This window comes from Microcaecilia unicolor, chromosome 4 (genome assembly GCF_901765095.1).
Source record: "Microcaecilia unicolor chromosome 4, aMicUni1.1, whole genome shotgun sequence".
In the NCBI taxonomy this organism is placed as follows: Eukaryota; Metazoa; Chordata; class Amphibia; order Gymnophiona; family Siphonopidae; genus Microcaecilia; species Microcaecilia unicolor.
This window is the reverse complement of record NC_044034.1, coordinates 28,709,298-28,729,869: the sequence shown is the minus strand read 5'-3', so window position 1 is coordinate 28,729,869 and position 20,572 is coordinate 28,709,298. Positions and strand designations below refer to the sequence as shown.

The window sequence follows — 20,572 nt, the reverse complement described above, 5'->3', positions numbered from 1 at the left end:
ATAACACTAAAGTCTACTCTCTAATATATGTTCACCATTCATGATGTATTGTAAGCCACATTGAGCCTGCAAAGAGGTGGGGAAAATGTGGGATACAAATGCAATAAATAAATTCTATATTGGCTTCTGGGCCTGATCTTGTATAAGCCTTAATGTATAACTAATCCAGACAGCAACTGAATATCACAACTATCCAGATAATTTCATGACTCACCTCTGTACAGCATTAGACTGTTCAGACAGATTTACATCCCAATACTAGCTTTACAAGAGTTGAAAATAGGGGTGTTATTTGCTCATCAGCCACCAGTGGAAGTATAGGGTGCAATTCTATTATTATTATTATTTGGATTTTGCTCACACCTTTCTCAGTAGTAGCTCAAGGTGAGTTACATTCAGGTACTCTGGATCAGGGGTGTAGCCAGATTTCAGTGGGAGGGAGGTCCAGAGCCCAAGGTGAGGGGACAACGACACCAACTACAAGTTTGACCCCCCCCCCTGCCGACGACCCCCTTGAACCCCCTCCCGCTGCCAACCCTCCCCCACTGTTGTCGTTGCCTACTTTTGCTGGTGGGGGGTCCCAGCCCCCACCACCAGCTGAGGTCCTCTTCTTCCTTCATTCTCTTTCTGAGTCTGACGTCCTGCACGTACAACGTGCAAGACGTCAGACTCAGAAACAGAACGAAGGAAGAAGAGGACCTCGGCTGGGGTCCCCCGCCAGCAAAGGTAGCAGACGGTGACGGCAGGGGAGGGTTGGAGGTGGAAAGGGGGGGTCGAGAAGGTCGTCGGCAGTGGGTCCAGGGCCAAATCTACAGGGGCCCAGGCCCCCGTGGCCCCACGTAGCTACACCCCTGCTCTGGATATTTCTCTGTCCCAGGAGGGCTCACAATCTAAGCTTGTACCTGAGGTAATGGAGGGTTAAGTGACTTGCCCAAGATTACAAGGAGCAGCAGTGGGATTTGAACCGGCCACTGCTGGATTTCAAGATCGGTGCTCTAACCACTAGGCCACTTCTATAACTAGGCATCTCCATTCTGGTGCCCCAAGAGCATCTGAAAGAAGCCTATTCCATAGGAACCTAGGCACCATAGAAAACTAGTATAACCTGGTACTGATGTGCCTAAAATTTAGGAGTGCGCAGATACGTCAGCCATAGCGCTGGTGCAAGTGTCAGCTTCTATGTGAGCAACTGGATGCGGCAGTGATGTGCATACATTCTATAAGCTACGCATATAATCACTACTACTAATAATAATCATTTATATAGTGGTACTAGACATACACAGCACTGTAAACATTATATGCAATTACTTCTGTACCTGGGGCAATGGAGGGTTAAGTGACTTGTCCAAGGTCACAAGGAGCTGCAATGGGAATCAAACCCAGGTTGCCAGGATCAAAGCCCAATGAGCTAACTATTAGGATACTACTTGCCTATGTCCCATCCATGCTCTGCCCTGGTGTACACTCCCCTTGCAAATACTCACTATGCAAGATAAGCGTGTATTTGCAGAGTAACACATGGAATATTGGCATGTGTGTGTGTTAGTATTCTAAACATTAACATTTACGCATGTGTTACACAAGTAAATGTCTAGTTTACAGAATTACCAGTCCCTGATAACTTCTTTGGAATGTTGGCCCACTAACAGTTTACATTTCAGTGGTTTCAATGGTTAAGTTTTTTAAATATTTATATCCTTAACCACGGTTAACTCTGCAGCAAGTTCTGTATACCCTCCAAAGTGGAAGACAGCACTCGGGCAAATTTCACTCTGCTCAGCGTTCTTCTGATTTTGGCAACGCCTTCTGTTTATTTCAAGTTGTGTCTGGGCAAGAGCAAGCCAAGTCTGCTATAGCATAAATGCTTCAGGAAGGTCTGCCCAGAATGAAAAAGGGCTTCCAAGCTGCCCATTACCTTGGAAACAAGAACCACCTTCCTTTGAAAGTCATCCAAAAAAAAAATAAAAAAACAGGAAAGGAGAGAATCAGAGAGCGCAAGAAAAAGAGAAAATGAAAACACAAGAGGCAGAACCAAATGAAAAATGGGGTATTAATAGAAGTAATTTATTTATGATATTTATATGCCGCTTATCCTACTACTACTACTACTACTTAACATTTCTAGAGCGCTACTAGGGTTACGCAGCGCTGTACAAATTAACAATTAAGGACGGTTCCTGCTCGGAAGAGCTTACAATCTAAAGGACGAAATGTCAAGTTGGGGTAGATAAGTTTTCTGAGAAGAGGTGTAGTGATTAGGAGCCGAAGGCGACATTGAAGAGGTGGGCTTTGAGCATTGATTTGAAGACGGGTAGGGAGGGGGCACGGCGTATGGGCTCAGGGAGTTTGTTCCAGGCATGGGGTGAGGCGAGATAGAAGGGACGGAGCCTGGAGTTGGAGGTGGTGGAGAAGGGTACTGAAAGGAGGGATTTGTCTTGAGAGCGGAGGTTACGGGTAGGGACGTAAGGGGAGAAGGCACTCAAACCAACAATTCAAAAAGGACTCAAATACAAATCAACCTACGCATCCAGTTTTTCCTACATTAGCACACAACTGTGGAACGCACTACCAAAAGCCTTGAAAACTACACACAATCGCCTAAACTTCCGGAAAACACTAAAAACTAACCTGTTTAAAAAGGCATACCCTACTGATCCAACATAAATGCCTGATCTTTGCAACACAACAAAACTAAAGAACGTAATGGACATAACACAACTCTTCCGTTATACGATGCCCTAATGCGGCTGTGCCATATGAACTTAATCTTACCACAACATCACATTGTATTTGTTTCTCCACCGGAGATGGCGAATGCATCTACGGTACTATGTAAGCCACATTGAGCCTACAAATAGGTGGGAAAATGTGGGATACAAATGTAACAAATAAATAAATAAAACAAATAACCCTCAACTAATACAAGTTAATCATATGAAACTAAAACAGTATTTGAACCTATCTACATTATGAAAGGCAAATTAAGCAATTTTTTTCATGAGAAAAAAAACAATACCCTCAAGGATACCATCTCAACATCCTTCTGGGAATGCCTGCCTCTACGAAGGATGCTACTAGCGAAACAGCCCTTTCTCCGGTCTTTTCTAGCCACACAGAGGACACCAATAGCAGACTTAGAATACCAAGATAACTGGATCTTCAGATAATTAGACCCTACCTCTTCTCAGCAACTCAAAGGTTAGTGTTAGAAATTTTGAACATTATCCCAAAATTTACAGGATGCCAGTGTAAAGACTTCAATATACAGTAATCCTACATCTTAGGCTTTGCACCTGTATGCAAAAAAATAAAACATTTTCCAACTTGCAGATACACCAAGTACACCCACAAAATGCCAATACCAACTCACGGTCAACTATTGTTAAAAATGCTTGAAGAAGGGGCTCAGTGGCAGTACTGAGATATATCAAATCGAGGTTGGATTCTGCTCTTCAGGCTGCAGGAGTGTATTCACAGTTCCTATGTGGAAGAAGGCATTCCAAGAATCATAGACCCCCTGATCCAAAACTCCACTCCCCCATTTGATGTCCCATTCTCCACTCCCCCCCCCCCCTGATAAAAGGAGGAGGAGTGGAGGAGTGGCCTAGTGGTTAGGGTGGTGGACTTTGGTCCTGGGGAACTGAGGAACTGAGTTTGATTCCTGGCACAGGCAGCTCCTTGTGACTCTGGGCAAGTCACTTAACCCTCCATTGCCCCATGTAAGCCGCATTGAGCCTGCCATGAGTGGGAAAGCGCAGGGGACAAATGTAACAAAAATAAAATAGATACTATTGGAGATTCTACATGGAATGTTGGAGATTCTACATGGAATGTTGCTACTATTGGAGATTCTACATGGAATGTTGCTATTCCACGAGCAACATTCCATGTAGAAGGCTGCGCAGGCTTCTGTTTCTGTGAGTCTGACGTCCTGCACGTACGTGCAGGACGTCAGACTCAAAGAAGCAGAAGCCTGCGCGACCACATTGGTGTGACTCTGGGCAAGTCACTTAACCCTCCATTGCCCCATGTAAGCCGCATTGAGCCTGCCATGAGTGGGAAAGTGTGGGGTACAATTGGAGATTCTTCATGGAATGTTGCTACTATTGGAGATTCTACATGGATGGAATGTTGCTACTATTGAAGATTCTACATAGAATGTTGCTATTCCACTAGCAACATTCCATGTAGAAGGCTGCGCAGGCTTCTGTTTCTGTGAGTCTGACGTCCTGCACGTGCAGGACGTCAGACTCACAGAAGCAGAAGCCTGCGCGGCCACATTGGCGATCTGCAAGGGCCGATGTTGCTAGTGGAATAGCAACATTCCATGTAGAATCTCAAATAGTAGCAACAGTGGAGGAGTGGCCTAGTGATTAGGGTTGGTGGACTTTGGTCCTGAGGAACTGAGTTTGATTCCCGGCACAGGCAGCTCCTTGTGACTCTGGGCAAGTCACTTAACCCTCCATTGCCTGCCGCATTGAGCCTGCCATGAGTGGGAAAAAGTGCGGGGTACAAATGTAACAAAAATAAAAATAAACCCATTGTCACGGCCCTGCCATGACTCTGGCCCCGACCCCACCACACTTACCCATGGAATGGCTAGGGGACAGCGTCCTTCCAAGTTTGCTGTTGCGCACACTCACCGCAGCCTTAAGAGTTGTAGAGCTAGCGGCAGGATAACAGAGGGTCACAATGAAGTGATGTCATGGGCCAGAGAGCTTTTAAGCAAGCCCAGCCCCACCTTGAGTGCCTTTGCAACTCCAGCTGGTCTCCTAGCTTCCTGCTGTGCCTAGCTCGTCTTCTACTCCGGAGGAGACCTCACATCCATGGTCAGGTGTCCAGCTATGGTCCTAGGGCTCACCACCCAGGTTTACAACACCCATTCAATCTCCCTCAACACACCCTAGTACCCCCGCACTTCCTATCCACACCCTCTTTGTGACAAACCCCAACCCTCAATCTAACTTGCCCTTGACAAATCCTGCCCCCCAAAAAGAAGTCCTGCCTCCCAGTGCCCAATCTTCTCCCCACCTCCTGACCCTCCTGGGATCTACCCAGAGATTGCTAATGGTGGTCCAGAGGGGGTGAACAGGAGCAATGCCCTCTGCTACCACCTAAGACTGCACCAGGATCTAACATGGTGCTGACTATCCCTAGCAGTACTACCACTAGGCGGCATCCTTCCACATAAAGAGATTTTATCTTTATATGCAATGAAGCCCCCTAGCAACAGTACCACGAAGCTACCACAAAGCCCTTCTCTCAGTACCCTTCTCCACCACTGCCAACTCCAGGCTCCGCTCATTCTGCCTTGCCTCACCCTATGCCTGGAACAATCTTCCTCAACCCCTACGCCAAGCCCCCTCCCTACCCATCTTCAAATCTCTGCTTAAAACTCACCTCTTCAATGCTGCCTTCGGCGCCTAACCGCTCGAGATATATAGAATGCCCCAATCTATCCACCCTATCAGACTAACTGTTCACTCGTCCTCTAGATTGTTCACTTGTCTTTAGATTGTTCTCTTGTCTTTTAGATTGTAAGCTCTTTGAGCAGGGACCGTCCTTCTATGTTTAAATTGTACAGCGCTGCGTAACCCTAGTAGCGCTTTAGAAATGCTAGTTAGTTAGTTAGTTAGTTACCACTAAGGGTTATCAGCACCATTTTTGATCCTGGCACAGTCCCGAGTGGGAGCAGAGGAGGACTAATCCCTTCCAGACCCAATGGAACCACTAAAGGTCTGCAGGAAGGTGCCTATGCCCAGTGAGTGGAGGAGTGGCCTAGTGGTTAGGGTGGTGGACTTTGGTCCTGGGGAACTGAGGAACTGAGTTCAATTCCCGGCACAGGCAGCTCCTTGTGACTCTGGGCAAGTCACTTAACCCTCCGTTGTCCGCTGCATTGAGCCTGCCATGAGTGGGAAAGTGTGGGGTACAAATGTAACAAAAATAAATAAAGATTTAACTTTAGGGGTGGTGTTTTGGTACTTTGGGTGGATCAGGAGATGAAACTTCAGCAGGATTGGATCTGAGGATGAGCGGAGGGGGGTTGCAATTGAAATTGTGAGGGTGTCAGAGATTGTCCAGAGGAAAGATCAGATATGCAGGAGGGGAGGGGGTGAAATCAGACAATGGAAGGGGAGGTACACCACTACAACATCCATCGCCCAACGGTACTATGTAAGCCACATTGAGCCTGCAAATAGGTGGGAAAATGTGGGATACAAATGCAACAAATAAATAAATCACTCTTGCAGGTGTCTTATAAATTCAGATAGAGTAGGTATTTCTGTGTTCCAGGTGGGCTCACATATTTGTATAGAAATAAAAGAGTTAAAGTGGGACTTACACCTGGGTCCCGTTGTTCAAAGTCCACTTCACTGACCACTAGGCTACTCCTTACTCTTGCTTGCTGTTCTATTAGGAATGGCCATAATACCTGACGCTGTCATACAGCCTGATATCCACAGTCACTTTTACTTCTTAGTGAGTAGGTGGTGGGAGGGAGTCAGAAACCACTGGGAGATGAAATGGTCATGCCTTCATCTGTCCAGTGGTCAGCTGTTCAATCAAGGCACTTTTTTAAAACCCTGGACACGATGAAACAGGTGTAGATAAAAACATCCTTCTTTTTGCCTTGGAGTTTCTTCCCGTTCCGTTGAAAGATGTCCTAATTCTGGGCCTGTCCAAAACGCCCTTTGCTATTTGGGCAATCTGCAGTTTAAAACCTCCAAATTCTGCCTTTCAAAAATTGAGATTTTGGACTTTTCAGCAGATGGGACTTTTTTTTTGGCCATTTTGAGACATCCATCTGCTTTGACAGTGAGCACCACTGTCTTTCATAACCGGAAAACTAAGACTCTTCCACATTTACCTCCTAGTACTTAGGTAACTAGAAAATAATTTATTTCTATTCACCCACAAGTTCAGGGGTGTGCTGGTAAATTTTTAACAACAGGCTCTTTCTCCGGACATAGCCAGCTCTGCAGTTGGAAGGGCCAGGGGTGGCCGGGGGGAGGTGGGGGAGCAACACTTGCCTCTCTCTCCTCCCTCCCTTCGTGCGGGCACGCTAGGCATACCTTTCCTGGCAGCCAATAAATGGACTGCCTCCACTCCCAACGTCTTGCTCTGAGCAGCATGCTGGAACTTCTCTCACATGCTCCAGAAGTCCCAGCCTGCTGCTCAGAGCTGGAAACAAGGAGCGGGGAACAGCAGCAGTCTATTTACTTGGCTGGCAGGGCTCAGCATCCCCACCAGCAAAGTAAAAGATAATTCAGCAGGGGGCCTAAACCCACATTTTGGGAGCCAGTTGTTAAAGTAGCCATGGAGGGCCCTACTTTAACAACCGGCTCCCAAAATTCTTAAAAACTTAACAACCGGCTCTTGCGAGCCTATGAGAGGCTGCTCCAGCACACCACTGACAAGTAGTTTCTTCAGGCCCCTATTTTTGTAAAGATATCCATGCTTACTTGTTAATACTTTGCTCACTTTAGCCTTGAAAGTAGTTTTTGGGCACTGGAAGACCCTGGGTCAAGTCACATATCAAGAATGGTGGAATTTGGTATTTCAGACTTCTAAATATGATACCATCTCAGCTGGCGGAAAAACACTGCTCTCCACCTTGGCAGCCTGCAGCAGGCATACGCCGAAAACTGAGCATGCGCAGATGCCAGCTTAGGAAGCCCAGGCTGAAGTGGACAGCAATGTTTTCAGCACCATCAGGGGAGGTCTTCAACTGGCAGAGCTTGGGATCCCCACCAGCTACCACTAAATGAGTGCTGATGTTAGGTGGGCCTGAGTCCTAAGTGGGTGGGCCCAGGCCCACCTGTGGCTACGCCCCACAGGGTGCAGCGGCGTCTGTCCCCCCCCCCCCCCAGGTGCAGCACAACACTCCCCTCCCCCCCCCCCCCCCCCCCCCCCCCGGGTGCATTCTTACCTGCTGGGAGCAGCTGCGGGGCTGTCAGATCCGCTGGTTCCCTGCTCCCTCTGCCCCAAAACAGGAAGTATCCTGTTCCGGGACAGAGGAAGCAGGGAACCAGCGCAGACAGCCGCACGGCTGCTTTCTGCACCCCTCCAGTGGCGTGCACCCGGGGCAGACTGCCCCACCCTCGGTACGCCACTGAATATTCTCAAGAGCCCCGTCCTTATATGTAACATCAAATTATCCTTAGTCACAACTGCTAGAGCAGCCTGTGCCATTTTCAACTCACAATCTAACTTTAGCAGAATATTAAATGCTTACATAAACATACTATTTGCTGCTCCACAGATGTAACTCTATTATCATGTTCTAGAAGTTTCTGAGAAGTTTCCTCTGTAAACGGAAATAATTTTAGTAAGTTATCCTACACTACTTTCTCAATTCGAAATATAATTCTGGGACAGACCAAAGGTCCATCAAGCCCAGTATCCTGTTTACAACAGCAGCCAATCCAGTCACAAGTACCTAGCATGACCCCAGAACAGTAAAACAGGTTTTACGCTGCTTATCCTAGAAATAAGCAGTGGATTTTCCTAAGTCCATCTTAATAATGGCTTACGGACTTTTCTTTTAGGAAAGAATCCAAACCTTTTCTAAACTGCTTTTACCGCATTCTCTGGCAAAGAATTCCAGAGTTTAATTACACGTTGAGTGAAAAAATATTTTCTCTGATTTGTTTTAAATTTACTACTTAGTAGCTTAATTGTGTGCCCCCTAGTCCTAGCAGTTTTGGAAACAGTAAACAAGCAATTCACATCTACCTGTTCCACTCTATTCAGTATTTTACAGACCTCTATCATATCTCCTTTCAGTTGTCTCTTCTCCAAGCTGAAGAGCCCTAGCTGCTTGTTACCTTTCCTCACAGGGAAGTCAACCCATCCCCTTTATCATAGTGCTAAAAATATTTGGCATAGTTGTTGATATAGAAAGAGGTAATTCAAAGGACTGCACTTTAATAGGGACAGGCAGAGAGGTATTATGTGTTCAGATCAGAAGTTCTCAACCCAGTCCTTGAGATACACCTACCAGTCGGGTTTTCAGGATACCCACAATGAATATACATGAGATAGGACATGCAAGTCTACTTCCATTGTATGCAAATTTATCTCGTGCATATTCATTGTGGATATCCCAAAAACCTGATCAGCTAGTTGTGTTCCAAGGACTGGGTTGAGAACCCCTGGTTTAGATCCTTTATCAAGTAAATCGGGAGTAGACTCGTGGAAGGAACATTCCTCCTGCAAGATAACAGAGCCTTCTTTCATGGGAGACTCCTACTCCCTAATCTGTGCTGGTTAAGGAGATGGCATTCTCCCACCTGATGACAAGGAGATTGAGGTAAGAGATACTGTACTCCAGGGGCGGCCCGAGGCAATTTGCCGCCTGAGGTGAGGGCTGAGATGGTGTGCCCCCCATTTGTGGCCTGGCATCTCCCCCCTTCCTTCTTCAACCCACTTCCCCAAGCCTACTTTTGTTCTCCAAAAGATTGCGGCGGCAGCAATTCCCATTGGCTGCCCTGCCGCCGGCACTGGACTCTTCTCTCTACTGCGGCCCATCTCTGAGGAAACAGGAAGTTATGTAAGAGGCGGGCCCCACTAGAGAGAAGAGGCCTGTACTGGCAGCAGAGCAGCCAAAGGTAATCACTGCTGCCGCCATCTTTTAATAAACAAAAGTAGGCTCAAGGAAAGGGATTGAAGAAGGAAGGGAGGAGATGTCAGACCACGGCCAATGTGGGGGGATATGCGGCTTCCAGAAGACTGATACCTGAGGCCCCTGCCTCAGGTGGCCTAATGGTAGGGCCGCCACTGCTGTACTCGCACTCACAGCAACTCCTCCCATCTGCACAAGTTGATCCATAGGGCCTTTTTATTACAGATGATCCCAGTTTCACCAACTTGACACCTTTTCGCTTCCCCATAAGTGAGGGGAAAAACCAACAGATCCTCCCACTCTGTCACGTCTGTGGCTGTGACCACCCTCAGCCTTACCTTGTTTCTGGGGGTCAGCCTCTGTGCTGGATTCTGTCTGGCTGTGTTAGTTTTGTCTCTGGCTCTGTGTGCTGATTACTTCACTAGACCTCACCTGTGTGGGCTATGCCTCTCTGGGGAGCCAGCATCTAAGATGGCTGCCGCCTACTGTGCCAGCTTCCAAGATGGCTCCTGCTTGTCTTTCCTGTGTGTTCACTTCCTATGTGTTCCCAGCCTTCCCTTGGTGTGAGTGTGTTTCCTGCTCCTGTCCTGCGCAGGTGACATCATCAGTGAGGGCCTTCATAAGGAAGTGCTGTGCTAGCATTCAGGGCCTTTGCATGGTGTTATGCCTTTAGGCCAGGTCAGGTTAGTTAGTGTTCTGCTGCACTACTGCTTAGCCTTTCTCTGGGTTCTGGCCCAGCTTCTCTTTGTGTCTGTGGACTGCTAGTCCTTCCTTGGGGGGCTCTGCCCTGCTACTCTGTGTCTGTGGACTACTTGTCCTTCTACTCCCTTGCTCTGTGTTTGGAGTCTGAAGCCTTCAGCCACTCTCCCTCGGTTTGTGGTGGGAGTCTGTAGCTTCAGCCTGACTCTGCTAGTTCCTGGTGTATTCTATCGTCTGCTGCCTGTCTTTGACTATTGCCTGAACCCTGATACTCTCTGCTTGCTGCCTGTCTCTGATTATTGCCTGAACCCCGATATATTCTTCTGCCTGCTGCCAGCCCTAGACTCCGTTAGTTCCTGGTTCTCCTTCTGTTTGCCTGACGAGTTTGACTCCTGCTTGTTCCTGACTTTCCTCGCTTGCTGCCAGCCCTGACCTCTGCTGGTTCCTGTCGAATCCTGCTTCTGCCTAGCTAGGGCGTTTACCCTGAGGGGTTATCCTGAACCCTGCCTCTGCCTAGCTAGGGCGTTTACCATGAGTGCCTATCCTGTATCCTGCTTGTATAACCTGAGGGTATATCCTGAACCCTGCCTCTGCCTAGCTACGGCGTTTACCCTGAGGGTATATCCAGAACCCTGCTGAGGGTATATCCTGAACCCTGCCTCTGCCTAGCTAGGGTGTTTACCCTGAGGGTATATCCTGAGTGTATATCCTGAACCTTGCTTGTATATCCTGAGTGTATATCCTGAACCCTGCTTGTATATCCTGAGGGTACATCCTGAATCCTGTCTCTGTCTAGCTAGTGTGTATTTCCTGGGTGATTATCCTGTATCCTGCCTCTACCTAGCTAGTGGGTTTACCCTGTGAGTATTCCCTGAACCCCGTTCTGCCTAGCTTGCTGTGTGCCCTAGTCCTTGCTCCTGTTACGCTTTTGTTCATCTTGTCTCCCTGGTCTGTCTTGTGTTCCCTGCTAGGGGCAGCGCAGCAGCTTTCAGTGTGAGTCTAGTGGTTAGTCTAGCTTCCTCATGTTCCCTGACCCAGGGTGGGTCCTCTGGATCTCCAGTACCGGCCTCGTCCTGCAAGTCCTGCCGGCCCCCCGCACGCTGGAGCTCAACTCCAGGGGAACAGGGGCCAGGTGCAGGTGAAACTGTTCCTGTTCTGCCAGTTCCAGTTGCCTGCCTCAGTCCCGATTCCAGTCCAGAGGTCCAGCCCTGTCCTTCCGTGTATCCAGTTCCAGGGTGGTCTTGCCTGCCGCTCCTCAGCAGTGGTCCAAGGGCTCACGTATTCCGGTTCTGCCTCGAGGACCTGACAGAATGCAAAGGCTCTCAAGAACCCGACACACTCCTGGCTCCACAAGGTTCCAAAGGAGCAGGATACGCCCCTTTGGGCACGTGCCTATGGCCGCATACCACAGAAGGGGGCAGACCTTTATGCAGCCCAGGAATGGTGCCCGACTACCACTGCACATTCCACTCCACTGCAGAAGGGAGCAGATCATTATGCAACCCAAGAAGGGTCTCAACTGTATCACAGGTAGACTCCGTCCATTGCGGTACCCGGCTCCTGCTGCATGCTCCAACAAGTGCCAGGTAAGTCCCCATTTTGTATGTTTCCATGTTATTAAATTACTAGCCTACTACTGGCCTTGATCAAATTCTCTGGTAGTAAATTCCTTTGTTAATATGTGTTGACTGAAATAATATTTTCTAAAAGTTGTTTTACATCTACTACTAGCTAGATTCTTGCATGTCCCCTAGTGCTAGTACTATTGGAAAGAGTACATAATTATATCACTTGCTTCACCCCATTTATAATTAGGAATGTGCGGGGGGGGGGGGGGGGGTTTAAAGAAAAAGAGAAATACAACAAAAAGGTTTTCATTTCATTTTTCATTTATTACTTGATATACCACAAATCAGTACAAAAGACGTCTAAAGCATTTTACAAAAAAATACCCTACTTGTGGAGGATAATTTTATAATAGACTATGAGGCATATTTTCAAAGCACTTTGGGAGGCTAAGTTCCATAGGTTTCTATGGAACTTTGGGAAGCTAAGTGCTTTGAAAATATGCCTCATTGTGTAAAGTCCAAGTAAGCCGCTATTTTTAGGCTATTTTATGAAAAAAAGAGACATAAGTGCTTCTGTGTCTTTATAAAACACAAGGGTTGAAGTGGGAGCAGGCATAAATGTTTGCATGAAAAGTACAGGATACAACAAAAAAAGCACCAAGAGGTTCAGAAACGGGACACAGTTCCTTTAATTGTAAATATCAATTTTCCAAGATGGACCAGGGTCAAATTTATTCCAATATGCAATGAATACTGTGTACAGCAACCAAACTTCTTTCTTATGAAAAATAAGAAACACTTCTGATCACTAAGGGACATTTTTGCTCTGAACATGTCAAGTAACCACCTTACTAAGTGATTAGAAGTCTTTCTTATTTCATTTAAGGAAGAAGTTTGGTTGCTGTATACAATATTCATTGCATATCAGAATAAATTTGACCCCTGACACAGGCGCTGTGTGCCAAAACACGGCCCATGTTGGGTCCATCTTGGGAAAATTGATGTTTACAAAGAATTGTGTCCCGCTTCCGAAGGCTCTTGGTGCTTTTTTGTTGTATCCTGGACTTCTTCTGTACTTTGGACCCTGTGTTGTTGCATGAAAACTACATACATGCATGCATGCATATTTTATAAAGTAATCGCCCAATATTCAAAGTGATTTAACTGGGTAGGAGAACCTCCTGCCTTGTTAAATTGCTTGTGGCCACATAACCACTCATTTTCAGACGCTCTTAACCAGACAGTGCCACAGAATATCCACACTACCTGCCCCTACACTGTACAGTTAGTGCCGGAGCGGTCTGTAGGCAGAGCCTGAGAGGAGCCGATACTGAGCCGGCTAGCAGCGATCTTCAGACTGAAAACTGGTTAATTTAAGTGGCTAAATTTAGGACAGCAGAAGGGCTATCCTAAATTTAGCCACAGAACTAACCAGGCACCGGTCTGAATATTGGCCAGTGCCAAGTTAACTTCCGGGTAGCGGCACTGGGGTTTCTAGGTCCTTATCCCCCCTCCCTGAAGACAAATCAAGACCTGGCCCATGCCCCCACTCGCCAGCCCCATTGGGCCCTCCCCCACCTAGGGTCTACCTTGAATCTCCCTGGAGGTCTAGGGGGTTTTAAGGGCAGCAGCAATGCCCACTTGCTCCTGCGTATTGTGGCCCTGACCTCAAAATGGCCACCACAACCCCCAGTAGCAGCCTTGTGGTACCTGTGAGTACCACGAGACTGCTACTGCCACTGGGGGGGGGATCACAGCAGCCATTTTGAGGCCAGACCTGCAAAGGGCAGGAGTGGGCATCACTCTAGTCCATAGGACCCCCTAGACCACCAGGGAGCCTGGGGAGGGGCTACAGAAGTGGAGGATGGGGGCTCGAATCGGAGTTCGATTTGTCAATAGGGAGGGGGTGAGGAGGGAGGGTGTGAGGGAACCTGCTCCTACTTATTCAGGTCCCAGACAATATTCTGCCAGGGCTCACATAATTGTCTTAGGCTGGTCCAAGCTGAATATCAGCCAGGACCCACATAAGATTTGGCAGCCAGCCCATATAGAATTATCTCCGGTTATTCAATGCCGGGCCCGGACATGTCCCAGCACTGAATATCTGGGGCTAATTCTGCTCCCAACAGACAGTATTTAAAAAAAAAAAAAAAAAAAACGCTGCATACCAAGGGCTGAATACTGGCCAGTAAGTGTCTATGTCACAACTCCACCCAAACCCTACCCATGATCACACCTATGCATGGACAGCACAAGAGTACATGTATACTTTAACTACGTAACCCTTAATTTTTAATTAGAGGTCTTTTACATGTGAAACGTATTTTCTAAAATGACCTGCAAGGTGCTTTTTACTGCTACCACAAAGGACACCTCGTATTGGTAACACTTGCCTTGCCAATAAAGTTCTTTAAAAGGCAGGTAATAACGTCTAAATTAAATAACAGCTTGAGTGCCCCCCCCCCCCTCTTTCCCCCCACAGGAAAATAAAACTTTAGCCTCTATTTTCCCACAATTTAGAATGCATCCTAAAGCTCTGTATATTTCTGTGTTCTCTGAAATTTATCGAGCCCTGTGGTGACATACAAATGCTGCTCCACACTCAGTCGAAACAACTTTCTATTGCAGCTGTAACATGTAGTGTGGGCGAAAAGAAGATGTACTGGTAGCTCTGTACAAGGACATAACAGACCACCTCCCCGCCCTGTGAGTCCTAAGTACCGCACCTCCAAAACACTAAAATTAGACAGCAAGACACAGCAATGCAAGCCTCCTTTTTACAGCATTTGGCCATTCTCAGGGAAATAAGTAAAAACCTTTTTAAAAAATGTCTCTATTTGCCCAGCCCACCTAAAATCATCACAGGGCAATAAACAACTGCAAATCCTGCAAAAGGACTAAACTGTCCCGTTTAACCTGCAAAACGTAAACGCACAAAAAGCAATCCTTCTACAGGGCAGGAGCATGGGCTGGGAAGAGCACATTCACTCACCTTTCACAAACCATGACGCCTACCCCAGCTGAGTGAGAAAAAACCCCATCAGGACACCAAAGAACGAAGAGAGTCCTGCTGCTGCCCAGGGAAGAACTGGATACTTCTGCATTAAGGAAAGAGCCTGCGTTTTCCAGAAATAATTATTCTGCCCTCCTGCCTTCCATGCAGACTGCACTCCTGCCCAAGGCTTATTGCACACACAAAGCTCTCCTTATGTTTTCAGTGTTTATTGACAGTCATTGTAAAGTGTCCTTGGCTGATCAGAGATGCCTGTGCAGTACTTATTCTGCGCAGTACAAGCGCTACTATCCATGACGTTGCTCACAGGCAGCTCATCTGCACAGTTCCACCCCTCTCCAGCATGTTCTTGTAAACATGGCTGCTTTTTTTCTTCCTTTGCAGCTTTATTGAGCACATTAAAACAGACATCAAAAATATGTACCAGAAGTACGATCAGCTAGATTAGGATTATATTTAGGGAAAGATACTATGGTGGGCACTTGATAGTGACAGCTCCTTAACAGCTATTGGCTGAGGCTTGATTTGGGGTGCAATACAACAGTTCTGTCATTGAAGGGGGGAGGTGGGAGGGGTTTCTCGCTAAAGGGACTCTAGAGCATTTCAGACCAGATTCAGCAAATAGTGTTCAAATTTAGGTGCCGAGAAAAAATCTGCGTTAAGTGCTATTCTATAAAGGCACTCTAGGCTGAACATCCTTTAAAAAAACAGCACTTAGCATGGATTCCCGCACCAAACTTTGGGTGCAAGAACCTACGCCTGCTGAAACCTAGTGTAAATCATGCAGCACAAGCCTGGTATAGAATACTGTGCTTAAAGTTTGGGAATGCCCTGACCCAGTCATGTCCCCTTTTGGGTTGTGCACGAGACAATTTAGGTGTGCAGCGTTATAGAACAGCATGCAGGCAGATGCTAATGCCAATTTAAAAAAAATGGACTGTAGTAACAACACAGGCCCCTTCTTTATGAACATAAGAGTAGCCATACTGGGTCAGACCAATGGTCCATCTAGCCCAGTATCCTGTTTTCCAAACAGCGACCAAGCCAGGTCACAAGCACCTGGCAGAAACCCAAATCGTGGTAACACTCTGAACTACAAATCCCAGGGCAAGCAGTTGTTTCCCATGTCTGCCTCAATAGCAGACTATGAACTTTTCCTCCAGGAATTTGTCCAAACCCTTTTTTAAACCCAGATACGCTAACCGTTGTTACCACATCCTCCAGCAAAGAGTTGCAGAGCTTAACTATTCGTTGAGTAGAAAAATATTTCCTCCTATTTTGTAAAAAGTATTGAAGGAATGGATCCTCAGAAGCTTAGGCAAGATTGGGTGGGGGGAGGTGGGGCTGGTGGTTGGGAGGTGGGCCTTGTTCTGGGCAGACTTCTACCGTCTGTGCCCTGAAAATGGCAGAAACAAATCAAGGTCAGGTATACACATAAAGTAGCACATATGAGTTTAAATTGTTGGGCAGACTAGATGGACCGTGCAGGTCTTTCTCTGCCGTCATCTACTATGTTACTATAGTAACTTCGAGTGTCCCCTAGTCTTTTTATGTAAGCAGGACTAAAAAAAATGTTTTAATTATTACTCATCTAGGGACCCTTTGGTTTTCCATTAAGACGAATATGCATCATGAGGGCAACATATTACAACTGGCAAGTGTAGGCAGTGGAGTAACATTTCCCGATTATTTCCCATAAGCAGGAAGCTCAATGTTGTTTAATAGCTGTACAGCCAACACCTACAGCTCTAGTAGTCTTTGGTTCCATTTTGAAGAATAAGGAGTTGGGAAGTAAACTGAAATATCCACTTTATTTTTTTCATTTCCATTTACAAACCACATATTTGAGCCCACTTCATGCGGTGTGTACAATGCAGGGGTGTAGCTACGTGGGGCCACGGGGGCATGGGCCCCCACAGATTACGCCATGGACCCCTCTACATTTGACCCCCCCGCCGCCTGCCCCGCCGCCGCATCAGGTACCTTGTTTGCTGGTAAGGGTCCCCAAACCCCGCCAACTGAAGAATTTTCTTCAATGCCAGTCGACTCCAGCGCCTTCGTTGTGGGATCATCTGTTTCTGACGCCTTACATCCTGCACCGTGCATGTAGCCCCATGCAGGACGTAAGGCATCAGAAACAGGTGCTCCCACAATGAAGGCGCCAGAGTCTACCGGCGCTGAAGACTCTTCGGCTGGCAGGGATTGGGGACCCCCACCAGCAAACAAGGTACCTGATGCGGTGGGGCAGGGAGGGGGGGTTTGCGGTTGCGGCAGCAGTCCAAAGTGGCGGCGGCGGGGGTCCAAAGTGACAGGGGGGTTGGTGGCGGCAGGGGGAGGTGGCTAAACAGTGCCCCCCCCCCACCTCGGGCTCTGGTCCCCCCTCCCACTGAGGTGTGGCTACACCCCTGGAATGCAATAAACTCAATACCATTTCATATAGAGGCGTGGAGGGGCATTTTCGATATAACGTCTACTATACCAACCCTTTCTCTAATTTCCTACTGCAACACCTGCACGAGCTGATGGCAAATAACACTGCCTAGGAGTAGACCCCACCTCGACTCAGAAACATTCTTGAGTCTAGCACGACCCTCCCCCATCTATCTCCCACGAAGAAGGCGGGGATTCTGAGACGACGTGACGTATTTCTTGCTCCTCCCTCCGTCAGTGCCACAAAGGAGGTACCTCCTTGGCTGCCCCTCCGCGAGTTGCGGGGATGGAGGGGGCGGAGCTTTAGCCAGTGGCTGCTCATGCGCCTGCGTATTTGTGTCGTGTCTCAGGTCAGAGGGCAGCGTCATGGCGGCGCCCAGGAGATCTATGGATAGTAGTGGTCGCTGCTGGTTTCTGGCTTTGGCGTTGGGCGTTTCGCTGCTGAAGTGCCTTCTCATACCGACATAGTAAGGACGAGGTGGGGGGAAGGGAGTGCAGAAAAAGGGGCAGGTGAATGTTAAGGTCTGATAGTGGCCCGGGCGCTGATTTGGTGACTAGGACTGGTAGCATTTCATTCAATGGATTCTGTCTCTTACCATTCTTTCTGTTCTTGAGGATTGTATCCGCAAATCCCTCGATGGGTCACTGATTCATTGGTAATTGGGATCCGACAAGACGGATTAAGGCTGAGAAAGAAACTTCATCCAGCATGAAAAAGAATGAGCTCAATCCCTGAGGATCCCGCTGTATCCGTCTTTTACCGCTTTGAGGGAGTACAGGAACTTCAATAGTATAGTATATTCACTAATTTTTGTACACATATTTAATGTTATCCTAAACGCATGAAAGCTTGACTCTTCTTCCCCCCCCCCCCTTTCCCCTGCGCCCCAAGAAGAGCTTCTAGTCTAAGTGCTAAGGGTTTTTTTTTTTTTTAACTAAGGCGCACTAGACTGTTTTAGGAATATATGCCCATATGGACATCTCTAATATTTAGCGTGCCCTAAAAATGCTATCGCATCTTAGTAAAAGAGGCCCTAAATTTCTAATCTACATAGAGGCTCATTTTCAAAGCACTTAGCCTCCCAAAGTTCCATAGAAACCTATGGAACTTAGCCTCCCAAAGTGCTTTGAAAATATGCCTCATAGTAACATAGTAGATGACGGCAGAAAAAGACCAACAACGACAGAGAGAGTCCAAATCTCCCGTAAAAAACACAAAAAAACAACAAGAACGGAAGATGTTCCGTTCTTGTTGTTTTTTTTACGGGAGATTTGGACTCTCTTTGTCATTGTTGGCAGAAAAAGACCTGCACGGTCCATCCAGTCTGCCCAACAAGACAACTCATGTGTGCTACTTTTTGTGTATACCCTACTTTGATTTGTACCTATGCTCTTCAGGGCACAGACCGTATAAGTCTGCCCAGCACTATCCCCGCCTCCCAACCACCGGCTCTGGCACAGACCGTATAAGTCTGCCCAGTACTATCCCCGCCTCCCACCACCGGCTCTGGCACAGACCGTATAAGTCTGCCCAGCACTATCCCCGCCTCCCAACCTCCAGCCCCGCCTCCCACTACTGGCTCTGCTATCTAATCTCGGTTAAGCTCCTGAGGATCCATTCCTTCTGAACAGGATTCCTTTATGTTTATCCCACGCATGTTTGAATTCTGTTACCGTTTTCATCTCCATGTTATGCACTTGTAACTCAAAGCTCTGTAGACAGTAATGGGGATTGTGGTAAATAACATGTGAAGTATCTTTAACTCATACGCTTTTTAATGAAAATTGAAGTTAAATGACTTATCAAGGAATGTACTCAATAGCAAGTAGTAAAGTCTTCCATGTTTGTATCCCTATAACTGCTGAACTATGTTCTCAGCCTAAAGAATAAACTTGTTTATTTGGATGTAGTTCACACCTTTTTCAGTAGTAGTACAAGATGAGTTACATTTAGATACACTAGGTATTTCCTTGTCCATAGAGAGCTTGCATTCTAATTTTGTATTAATTAGCACCAACTGTAAAAAAAAAAAAATTGACACAGAGCTGTGTTTCGGCATTGAAATGCCTGCTTCAGGAGTCATGTAATCTTTATTAGATCTTTCTCTATTAGTCTGTTTAAAAAAGTGCCTCTGAGGAAACAGCAATAATTGAATGCAGTGGCGTAGCCAAGGGTGGGCTTGGGCCCACCCACTTTGGGTTCAGGCCCACCCAGTAGCAGCATACCTTTGATGTGGCTGGCAGGGATCCCCAAGCCCCACCAGCTGAAAACTCCCAACTAGTGTGCCTCCTGCATACCTTGTAAGTAGCAGATCTTCGCCTGCAGTGACATACATACTGCTTGCACTGGCCCCACAGTCTTCCCTCTGATGTATTTCTGCCTAGGCAGAAACAGGAAGCTGCATCAGAGGGTAGGGTGTGGGGCCAACACGAGCAGTGTGTATTAGTTGCTGCTCGCTGCTGCTGAAAATCTGCTATTTAAAAGGTATGTGGGAGAGGGGAGATGTTTGAGAGACCATATGGCATGCAGGCGAGAGAAGAGACCAAATCACCTGTGGGACGGGGCGAGGTTCTTCTGACCACCCATCTTGGCCCAGGCCCACCTAAAATTGGGTGTCTGGCTACGCCCTTGATTGAATGTCATATAAAAGACACACTAATTAAATTTATTGGTGTGACCTTTTGATGTGTAGCTCAGGAACTACACTGGCATCTGAATAGATCAACACAGATCTATGTCGAGTCTTTTACAGATGGTGCTTTAATAAATAATATCTACTCCTGTGAGCCTCGGTTTGGATGTTATTGGAAGGCTAATTTTCCATTCCTACTTTTTGTTGTCCATGATTCTATGTGTAGGGTTTATCCTCCTTCTTTCGGAGTGATATGCTATAACACACCTGATTTGTTTTTTTCCAAGAGTGAGTTATGTTGCAATATATGACTTATTTTAGAATTTAAATAAAGATTGTTTTGAAATGTTAAAGCAGTCATACAATTGTGTTCTTATAGTCTGTGATTTAAATATAAATAAAATAAAAATATCCAAAGAGACTGATAATTGGTGTTAATTTGTAAACTTTTCTGTACTCCCGGAGTCCTTGAATGTTGTAGAGGTGGTAAATCAGTGTGGGAAGGTAGCAGCAAAAATCAAGTTTTGCTAGAGTGCATAAGGAGAGGAGTAATCAGTAGAAAAAAATTAATCCCTGTTGAAATCTCATTTGGAGTACTTTG

General features: G+C 46.8%; 2 protein-coding genes across 2 annotated transcripts in view; one reads left to right on the top strand and one right to left on the bottom strand.

Annotated features, from left to right (window-relative positions):
* USP35 (ubiquitin specific peptidase 35) overlaps positions 1-15,155 on the bottom strand; it is an 84,115-nt gene extending 68,960 nt beyond the window's left edge. The window contains exon 1 of the mRNA XM_030199343.1: positions 14,888-15,155. The gene's annotated coding sequence lies outside the window, so the exon portion shown is untranslated. The remainder of the gene's footprint in view (positions 1-14,887) is intronic.
* A 2,549-nt stretch (positions 15,156-17,704) lies between these two features.
* The window catches only part of ALG8 (ALG8 alpha-1,3-glucosyltransferase), a 67,161-nt gene continuing 64,293 nt past the window's right edge, over positions 17,705-20,572 (top strand). The window contains exon 1 of the mRNA XM_030200085.1: positions 17,705-17,805. Coding sequence (XP_030055945.1) covers positions 17,705-17,805 — 101 coding nt within the window. The remainder of the gene's footprint in view (positions 17,806-20,572) is intronic.